Raw genomic sequence first — 11147 nt, 5'->3', positions numbered from 1 at the left:
ATTCCTGGAATGGTAGGGCTGGCAGCCAAGCAGGTGCTCTGCTGAACTGCAGTGCTCTGGAGAACCAGCAGCACTGGAAGAGCTTGTCTGCCTGCACTGCTCAGGGATGGGTAAGTGCAGTCAGCTCCATGCAGGTGTATGAAAGCCAAGTAGCACTTGCTCACCCTGCAACCACACAGCTGGGGCAGGGGACAGGAGCACAGCTCCTGACAGTTCCTTGTCACAGAAATGCTCTCCCCACTTGCATAGCCCTAGTAGATCTTACATGGTCTAGATTTGAGTCTCTGTTTGGATCTGCATTGGTCACAGAGGAGCCCTGGAGAAGAACACTGCTGTTTCTCTCCCCTACTGCTACTTCCGTCCAGATACTCCCTGACGGGTGTGAACAGAAGAGAGGAGCCCTCATGTGTCTTTCTACTGAAGGTCTCTAAAATGGCAGACTCTGAAGAGGTTCCAGTAACATACAGGAGAATGACAGAGAAAAACATTTTAGGCTCTGCTTCTTCAAGACATTTTTGCTGTTGATGAAAATATTCCCAATATTTCTAGAAGCATCAAGCTAAATTAAAGTGCTGTGCAGGAAAGGAATAGCAAGTACAAAATTGAGTACACAAAGAAAACAGAAGTCAAAAAAGGTAAAGCCTTTAGAGTGTTTAGGTAAACAAACAGTCCCCTCTGTGCTAGCAGATTCCTACCTCTGCAAGTTGGTGGCCATGACCATTCTCCATCTGTACAAGTGACATAATTTCCATCCAACATTTGAAAGTTGCTTTCACATTCATACCACACTCTGTCACCAGGCAGATACCTCTCCTGTTGAGTGCTTGTAATATAAGCATTGGGAATTTCAGGTGCAGTTCCACAGCTAACATCTGAAAAGAGAGATGCATTTAAGAACAGGAGTGCAGCAATATGACAATCACAGAACACTGCATTCCAGAGCATCAGTTTCTGATGAGCAAAAATGATTTGTGAAATGCAGAACATTCTCTACAGGTAGAAAAGGAAGGTATTAAGGAGTTATCCTGCACACCTTATCACAAAGTATTATTTTTGCCTAAAGTGACTGAAAAGAGCTAAATTGTTGCAGAGATCAGCCAATGTGTGGATTGGTGTTGTACGGCACTGCGTGCCATAGGGCTGGAGAATGGAGCGATTTCTTTGCTATTTGAAGGCAACTTTCAGTGACTGACATTTGTAATGATGTGAAAAAAGAGACATTACCCTATCAGTTATCTCTTCCTTTGCAGCCAGCATCCATTCCTGGATAACCCTCTGCTTGCTTGACTTCAGCAGAGAGCTAAGTTTCAGCTACCGCTTCAGCCCACAGAGGAAATTATTTCTCCCCCGATCTACCCTGCTCGTTGTTTCTCAGGAGACAGGACAATAGGTGATGTAGCAGCCCATTCAAACAAGTCCCCTGTTAGCTCTACTGGCCTGAACCACCTGCATGCCCAAGTTGACAGTATTTTAATTCATGACCTGAAAGATTAAGAAGAATCATAGGCAACGGAGAAGTAAAGCCTATACCTTCACAGACGGGCGGTGCTGTCCAATTTCCCTCTCTGCAAATAATTTCGGGGGGACCAACAATCAGGAACCCTGCATCACACTGGTAGCGAATTGTTTCACCAGGCTCATAAATTTCCTTGTTTCTGCCTTCGATTTGAGCATTGGCAACTTTTGGAATACTTCCACACTGCATTTCTGAAAAGACACAGAAAGCTGATGCTTGTGCCAATGTGATACACACAGAACGAGAGTAGTGTTTTCACCAAACAGAGGCTTTAAAGAGCTTTTTCTAACACCAGCATAGTTATCTGCTGACAGTAGATTTTACATAAAAGGTAGCATATGGAAGATTAAATAAGTCATTCCCCTAGACAGGCGTGGACTTCAGTCACTGCAGTATTTAGATCCTGTTTCTAACCACACCAGAAAACTTTAAGAAAGGCTTCTGTCTCTTACTACACCATCAAGTGTAGTGGTTTCCATCACTGAAGCACCAAAGCAACTTCTAGTCACCAGCAGGCTCTGCAGAAAACAGATCCTTGGATTATGAGGATGTGTCCAGGACTCCCTCGGCAGAGACACAAACTGAACAAAGATTGCAAGAATACAAAGGAATATGTGAAAAATAAACTGCACTCAAAAAGCCAATCTTGCTTCCAATCAGGATTGCTCTGAAGACATCCATGAGGGGGTGATAAGATTCCACAGCAAAACACGGAGTTACTGGCCCTTATTAGTCAACCTCCAGCTTAAAATTCTTTCAACTTCATTGCTAAATCCATTTCAAAAATAACTATTTTTTTACATTACCCAAGCATGTAGGAGCTGCAGTCCAGTTTCCCATAGAACAAGTTATCTCTGATGGTCCATCTAATGTGTATCCAGAACGAGAAACATACTTCAATCTAGCACCAGCCAGATAAATTTTTTCCCCTTCTTTTTCAATTTCCAAGTTTTGATTTTCCAGCCTGGGAACTTCAGCACACTCTATGAGTTGTGGTGGCAAACATGGTCTTTCTAGAAAACACAGAAAAAGCAGATAAATAATAATGCAAGATAATTAATAATCCAATGACATATGCCACCTGAAACTGAAAAAGAAAAAATATAATAATCCAGATATCATCCAAACAGGTTGCCCAGAGAGGTGGCAGATGCCCCATCCCTAGAAACATTCCAGGTCAGGTTGGATGGGCCTCTAGGTGACCTGATGTCCATGATCACTATGGGGTGGGGAGGAGGGGGGTGTGTGGAGGAGTTCGGACTAGATAACTTTTAAAGGTCCCTTCCAACCCAAAGCATTCCATGAATCTATGAATATCAATTAAATGGTCTGAAAGGAAGATGAAGCAATATCTAAGATATGCAAACCAAACCTTCGCTCTTACTCCTGTCCTCCATGGGCCTTCTCTCTTTTCCTTTGAATCAAATTAAAGCCATTTTCCAGTTCATACCAAGGAGACAGTTACAGCTTAGCATCGAGAACAGTGGAAAAAATCTTAGGCAGAGAACTAGAAGGGATATTACCTTGTTCTGGGATACTGAAAATGAGTTTATAGAATGTTAGCTATTACATTTTTCCACCATTATTAAAGTTGTAACGATGTATTGAGTGATTTTGTGATGACATGATGAAAATGAAAAGGAGAACAGAACTTACGAAGTATGACCTGCTAGAAGTAGTATGAAGTATTTCCTGCTAGATACAATGCATTCAATCTCTGTGAAGCCCTCCCAAGTCAGGGCTGTCACAATGCTTTCTTCTCCTATACCACTGCAGAGTGAGTGGCCTTAAATAGTATTTTATATGAATTTTAAATTATTAAGTAAATTAGTTTTTATTAGTTGACATTTCAAGTTGAAAGCACATATGTTTGCACTGAATTCCACAATACAAAGGATCTAATTACAGCAAAAGTTCCTGTTTGGTAACTGGTACTGGGAATTTTATTTCAGTAAAAGTTGTTTGATAAACAGCTCAAATTTTTTTTTTTATTTATTCTTCTCTAAGTCTGCCACTTTTCAGTAGAAATGGAGACTCACAGGTAATGCAAAAGAAGAGATATTGTGTGGCATCAGAATTTTGCAACTTAAAAATACAGACATCGTTGGCATGTCCTGCATGTCTGTCACCAGCTGGCACCTCATTTGTCCCATGCTCAGCTATTTCCTATTAATTTCTGAAAATACTTCATTTTACTTCTTAATGAACTTCTGCTTACAAGATATAGCCTGCATTGATAATATTTTAGCAATTGGGTTACAGATTCCTCGGTATTTCTTAGAATAGAATGCCTGAGTTGTGCCGTATCATTTACACTCATATTACAGGAAGACATCACAAAAAGAACAGGAGAAACATCAAGAATAAAGGTGGGAAAAAACCTAAGAGTGCTACTACAACAGCTTAATAATAAATAATACTGACTTTTTTTCACCAGGAGACTACGAAAGGTCCCCAGTCAAAACCGTGAGTCCATTCTGCAATATATGAAACAAACAAATAAACACGCAGCTCTTGAGGGACTACCTCAAAGTTTTATATGCCATGGAATCACAGACTCATAGAATGCTTTAGGTTGGAAGGAATTGTCAAAGTCCACGTAGCCCAACCCCCCTGCAGTGAGCAGGGACATCTTCAACTAGATCAGGTTGCCCAAAGCCCCATCCAACCTGACCTGGAATGTTTCCAGGGATGGGTGTGGCAGTTTGAAAATGGAGCCAGCGGGGGGCTGAGCTTTTGTTCTTCCCTTCTCCTTTCCCCCAAAACGCAGGAAAGAGTTCTTGCGAGTTTTGGGAAAGGAAGCGATATTCAGACACGCCTCCGCGAATAAGCGCATAAAAAGGAGCGTTTCAGACACTCCCTCCCAGTGCAAGCTGCTGCACTTTCGAGCTGGGCGAGGGCGGCGCGTTCGAATTCAGACGAGCCACAGCATTTTCGAATTTCTGCCCCTGGGACTGAGAGAACTTTTCATCAGAGAGAGAAAAGAACATCTGCAGTTATGTCCACGCCCCTGGAGCAGTAAAGACTCCTTCTGCAAAGCAGGTAGACCTTTCCACTCTGCCAATTACCGGTGGGGGTGGCTTTGGACTTAGTTCAACCTGGCAAGGGGTAAAAACAGCTGTAAGGCCCTAGATCCTGTGCTGAGAGGACAGAGACCGATGACAAAGGGGAACGTGAACTGGTTCCAGATGCTCGGCGCAGAGCCTCCACAGGCATGGGGAACCCACAGGCATTCCCTGAAGGTCCGGTCCGTATCCCGCTCGTTGGATGGGGAGAGCAATAAGCTACAGAATTCTGCCCTCAGTAAACTCAAGTCTCCTCCCCACTACCCTGAAGGAAGAAGAACTACGTTACTGCATGAAGGTTTGCCCCAGGAGAAGTTTTCTTGGATTGAAAGCTTCGTGAGGTGACAGACAAAAACTCCTTTCCTCCCGCCACCACCAGAAATGCGACCGCGTGGCGGGTTCTTTGTTTGCAAGCGGGAGATGTGGGTCGAGATGGGAGACTGTATTATACTTGTATATGCCTACTTATGTATTTATCAATCTCTCCCTCTATCTACCTCTTTTCCAGTCCTGTTTAACTTTAAAAGGATTGATTTATGGGCTTTTTACTACTAAAACTCCTCTGGTTTCACCCTCTTTACCTTAAACCTGTGTTTGTTTTTCCTTTGCTAAACAAAGCCTTGAATTCAAGCCATAATGAGCCACTAAGCTCTGTTCTATGTAGGTTTTGGTGGCTTTACGTTCCATCCAAAACTCTGTCATCGCAAAACCCTTTTGGTTTTAACAGCTGCATAGTTTTAACCCGCGACAATGGGGCATCTACCACCTCTCCAGGCAACCTGGGCCAGTGTCTCACCACCCTCACTGTAAAAAATTTCTTCCCTCTATCTAGTCTAAACCTCCCCTCTTTTAGTTTAAAACCGTCACCTCTTGCAACAGGCCCTGCTAAAAACACTGTCCCCATCTTTCTTATAAGCCCTCTTTAAGTGCTGGAAGGCTGCAGGAAGGTCTCTCCAGAGTCCTCTCCAGGCTGAACAACCCCAACTCTCACAGTCTGTCCTCACGGCAGAGGTGCTCCATCCCTCTGATCATTTTTGTGGCCCTCCTCTGGACTCTCTCCAACAGATTCACATCCTTCTTGTGCTGAGGACTCAAGATGGATGCAGCACTCCTGGTGAGGTCTTGCTGGAGTAAAGTGAGAGCAGCTGGATCACCTCCCTCAACCTGCTGGCCACGCTTCTTTCGATGCAGCCCAGCATATGGTTGGGGTTTTGGGCTGTGAGCACACATTGTTGGGTCATGTCCAACCTTTCATCCACCAGTAGCCCCAAGTCCTGCTGCACAGGGTTGCTCTCAATCCCATCATTCCCCAGCTTGTATTGATACTGAGGATTGCCCCGACCCAGGTGCAGGACCTTGCACTTAGCCTTGTTGAACCTCATGGTATTCACATGGGCTCACCTCTCCAGCTTGTCCAGGTCTCTGTGGATGGCATCCCATCTTAGATAAATCTTGTAAATAAAATGACTTACTGTCCAGCAGTTGGTTAACTGCACTTTCTTTAGCACCTTACGTTCTGTTGATACAAATATCATCCTCCTGCTACTGATGACCACAAATGCATAACACAGAAATTTGTAACAAAATAAATAGAAAAAAAAAATCCACTACTGACCCACACAGTAAGGTGGTGATTGCCATTTCCCTTCTCTACATGTTATTTCATTCACACCGATGAGCTGGAAACTCTTCAGACATGAAAAAGCTATTTTACTCTCATGCTTATAATTTCTTCCAACTGTAATCTGTTGAGCATTGGGCAGCTGAGGTGGAGGCGGGCATGTACTCTCCTCTGAAAAGGACACATACTTGTGTTATAATAGAACATAAGATGAAGCGTAACAGTTCATCACAGATTATAACACAAACAACAAAGAAAACACTACCATTAGTAGCTATCTTAAGCTTTAATTAATATAATGATAATTTTGTTCTGCTTCAGAAAAGTGACAGCTGCCTTCAGATGCTCATATGCTTTCAAACTCATAAAAAAAGATAGTCACAGTTGCTTACACCAATCTAAGATGGACCTTCTCGTAGCCCATCCTTTCCCCTACAACGGCTGCATGCTCTTGTGTGCTTTCCCTGTTCCTCTCTCTGTGGTGAACTACTTTAGGAAAACTGGACCAACTTCTGGCATTCTCGTTTTGTTTTGTTGTTGTGTTTCTCTTCAGACTCTGATAACAGCTCAATGAGAATCACAAAATGAAACAAAGAAAAAAACTTCAGTTTTGCCACTCAAGGAATGAAGGGGTGGTCCTACCATGGGAAATGAAAAAGGAGGGAAGGAGATAGATTTGGGAACGAGGAGACCTCCAGAGCTTGGTTCGTTGCTTCATATGGTTCCAGAAAACTGAGAAGGTAGGGACACTTGGTTTTGAAAGGGAATGTTCCCTCAAGAGATTGCCACTCGGTGTACTACTTCCACTTCCATGCATCATTTCCCATGAATGTGGCATAATCGAAGCAGGCAACGAGGCGATGATTGTTTTACAGTCATGCCTTCTACAGGCGATATCATGCTCTGCTGTACATAAAGACAGTCCTGCAGGCATGTGACTTTTGGTGTTATGTTACATAAGGGAAGTCTCTAGGTCTGTGCTTTTTAATCAGTAATTGGAAACAACTGGAAAGAACAGAAGGAAAAAAACCCAAAAATCAGGAGTAGAAAAGCTTTGAACGTTTACAGGAAATAAAGGAACTTTGGCTAGAGCCTTAGCTATGTGCAACTCTAATTTACATGATTATTCATGACCATCCTTTTGCATATAACCGAGGAAACACATATATAAGCACATAAGCACTTCTGTTTCAGACTAGTGACACAGCAACGCTAAGAAGCTTTAATAATGAGCATTTGTCACTCCTACATAAAAAGAAGAAATTGTATAAAAATCTGAAAACATACTTGTACATTCAATCTCTGGCGTCCACCTTCCAGATACACAAGTTGCCTGTTTAATTATTCTGTCAGCTGTGTCACATTTGTAATGTATAACTCTATAGAACTGAGCCTCCTTTTTTGCCCCGTCACCATGATGGTTATGCAAAAGCACAACATCCTTTGGAAGTACGCACTGAGGATGTGGATCTGAAAAAATCAACAAGAAGACCTAAAAAACAGACTTAGTTCAGATAACACATACATACGCATTCGCTGATGCAGAGGTCGTTGGTTTCCTAACGCATGTCCATGTGACAGTGGTTTTTTATTTACTGTAGTTTGAAGAAACTCCTAAGATTCTAGAAACAGAACAATGTTTTGTTCCAGCTATCTAAAGCAGAGACTGTTCCCTCTCACACAGCAATTATTTTTATGTTGACAGCTTCCCTTTGCTGAGTGCAGTAAATAATATAAAGACGAATCACTCTTTTCTTCCTGAAAACTATAAAGAGGTAGCAAAATGAGCAAGAAGAGAAACATTCCTAAGCTTGTAAAACCAAGAGCATAAAGGAACTACTACTCCGTGCTGAATATGCATCAGGTATCAGTCGCCAGTGGAAGTGTATCTAAGACATAAGCAGGTCTTGTGTCCTTGACTGGTGATTCTGACAGTCAGAACACAAGCTACTTGTGAGAGTTAAGCGGACTGTGTTTTGTGCTAGAATCAAAACTCAATGTAACGGTAAATAAAGGCACACTGTACTCAAATCACTGATGAATATAAAATCACTTCTGAAGAAAGGAGGAACCAAGAATTGGATATATCATAAACTGTATTCTGTTAAAGATAAGTGAAGTGCTGGAGTGATTTATCCCACGCAAGACTCCTCCTTGTCTAGTATTGCTGCTTTCTTAAATTATTGACTCCAGTGTATTTTTTCCCTTTTTTTGTTTTATAACTTTTTAAAAGACATTATTAAAAGACATTTAAAAGACATCCAATTTATGCACTGCAAAACTAAACAGGAAGATGAGAAAAAAGAGAAACTGATCAGAAATTAAAAGGACCAATCCACATGCAAATAGCGAGGATGGGATAACCCTAGCACATTCTGGCTATTAATATTATTTTTAATTCCCAGTAGAATTTTAAAAAAGCAAAGTAGTATGCAGAGACATAAAGCTACAAGTAATCAATGGAACAGGCATGCTATTATATTGCAGGTATGTCCCAAGCCTTCTGAAGGGTGCTACCAGGGAGGAACACTAGAAAATGGGTGAAAGCCACCATAAATGTACCCCCACACTTGATTTTACCCACTGTACAACTGTATATTTCCTTCCCCAAACCTTCTCAGAGTGCTTACAAAGTTGAAGGTGCGAGTCTTTCCAGGATGAAGGACATGTTCACATTTAAAAGAAGAATAAATTAAAAAAAAATTAGTTGAGATGCATGAAGCTATAATATCTCTGGCTACATATTGATTGCTGAAGTCCTTGAAATTTTGAACAGAACTATGTTAGCTCGCATCTGAAATATTACAGAAACATAATGGAAATAGATTACCAGCACAAAGAGGAAAAGGCTTCCATTCCCCATTAAGACATTTTATTTTCTTTTCCTTAGAATTGCTAGAGCGTTGTTTACATCCATAAATTACTTCATCACCATGCAAAAACTGGGTCTGGTCTTGCTGACGAAGCACGACATTTGGAATAGAGGAAGGTGATCCACATGGCATTTTGCTTTCTGTTGAAAGACCAGTATTCCGCAATAATATTGTAGTCATATACAAATAGCTGAAAGAACTTTAATAAAAGTGACTGTATTTACACTTGGTGAGTCAAACCTACTCCCCATTAATGGTAACAACTAAACTTCAACCCAGCTGATCCACGTATATCTTTTAGACAGTTTACTAAATCCCCCTCCTCTCTTTTTCCTTCCTTTTCCATCAGTGTAGTAACTCCACAGCATGCTCCATAAGTAGTTTCAGCCAACATTAATTTCCCAAACTGTTTTTCATTGGTATGTAAACCCTAAAGTATAAGAAAACCTTCAAAGAATCCATCTCACCTGGATCCCTGAGTGGGATCAATCTGGACCCTTGATTGCGATCAGTCAAAATTGTATTTCATTATATATCTATCCATTGGTAATGTGCGCTTTCAGTGGGTATTAGTACAAGAACTGAAAACCATTGTAACACCACTTACGAGGGCTGTAGCAGCTCTGTGTGATAACAGCCGCTCCAGCTTTGGGTTCTCATGTTGCAGTGGTAGTGACAGCAAAGGGTAATGGCTTGCATAGAGGAGTGCAGCCTGTGAGTAGTTTTTTGAAGGAGGGAAAAAGGCACATAAGGGGAATAAGGGCATATGGCCTGCTCTTAGTGTGGGAGAGGGAAGACCCATGATATTGAAGTGCATGTACACCAATGCATGCAGCATGGGCAACAAACAGGAGGAACTAGAAGCCATTGTGCAGCAGGAAAACTATGATATCGTTGCATCACAGAAACATGGTGGGACGATATGAACAACTGGAGTGCTGCACTGGATGGCTACAAACTCTACAGGAAGGACAGGCCAGGAAAAAGAGGCAGGGAAGTGGCCCTGTACTTTAGGAAGCATTTTGATTGTCTAGACATCAGCAATGGTGATGAAAGGGTACAGGGTTTATGGGTTAAAATCAGAGGAAAGGCAACAGGGCAGTCATCACAGTGCGAGTCTGCTGTAGGCCACCCAACCAGGATTAAGACGTAGATGAAATATTCTACAAGCACCTGGGAGAAGTCTCACAATCACTGCCACTCATTCTTGTGGGTGACTTCAATTTACCAGATGTCTGCTGGAAATACAACACAGCAGTGAAGACAACTGCCTCAAACAGCTGGTGAGGGAACCAACCAGGTAAGGCTCCCTGCTGGACCTGCTGTTCACCAAGAGAAGGACTTGTGGGTGCTGTGACCATCTATAGAGTTTTCAGAGGCAGTAGGGAGGGGGGTCAGTAAAACTGCCACCTTGGACTTCCAGAGGGCAGACTTTGACCTTCTCAGAAGACTGGTCAGTAGAGTCCCTTGGGAGGCAGCCCTGAGGGGCAGAGGAGTCCAGGAAGGCTGGAGAATCCTCAAGAGAGAAATCCTCAAATCTCAGGAGCAGGTTGTCCTGCTGAGCCATATGACAAGCAGATGCGGTAGAAGACCAGCCTGGCTGAACAGAGAGCTTCAGCTGGAGCTCAGGAAGAAAAGGAAACTCTATGGTCTGTGGAAGAAGGGGCAGGTCATTCAGGATGACTATAAGGGTTTTGCGAGACTATGCAGGGAGATTAGAAAGGCTAAAGCCCAGCTTGAACTTAGCCTGGCCACCTCCATAAGAGGTTTTTTTTCTATAAATACATTAACAGCAAAAGGAGAGCTAAGGAGAGTCTCCATCCTTTGCTGGATGCAGGGGGAAACGTAGTGACCGAGGATGAAGACAAGGCTGAGGTAAGGAATGCCAGCTTTGCCTCAGTCTTTCATGGTAATGCTATCTCGCTGAGTGCTCAGCCTCTTGAACCAGAAGGCAGAGATGGGGAGCGGAATCAAGGCCACATAATCCACAAGGAAACAGTAAGTGAATGGTTGCACTACTTAGATGTGCAGAAGTCTCTGGGGCCAAATAGGATCCACTATCTGGATCCTAT

At 42.6% G+C, this 11147-nt stretch overlaps 1 protein-coding gene across 1 annotated transcript in view; it reads right to left on the bottom strand.

Moving 5' to 3' along the window:
* CFH (complement factor H) overlaps positions 1-11147 on the bottom strand; it is a 40062-nt gene that overhangs the window by 3577 nt on the left and 25338 nt on the right. The window contains exons 14-19 of the mRNA XM_010142242.1: positions 9033-9215; positions 7490-7672; positions 6197-6373; positions 2323-2529; positions 1531-1707; positions 696-872 (exon numbers count right to left, since the gene is read on the bottom strand). Of these exons, the coding sequence (XP_010140544.1) occupies positions 696-872; positions 1531-1707; positions 2323-2529; positions 6197-6373; positions 7490-7672; positions 9033-9215 (1104 nt within the window). The remainder of the gene's footprint in view (positions 1-695; positions 873-1530; positions 1708-2322; positions 2530-6196; positions 6374-7489; positions 7673-9032; positions 9216-11147) is intronic.

Source organism: Buceros rhinoceros, unplaced genomic scaffold (genome assembly GCF_000710305.1).
Source record: "Buceros rhinoceros silvestris isolate BGI_N320 unplaced genomic scaffold, ASM71030v1 scaffold1558, whole genome shotgun sequence".
Classification (NCBI taxonomy): Eukaryota; Metazoa; Chordata; class Aves; order Bucerotiformes; family Bucerotidae; genus Buceros; species Buceros rhinoceros.
This window is presented reverse-complemented; position numbering and strand designations above follow the sequence as displayed.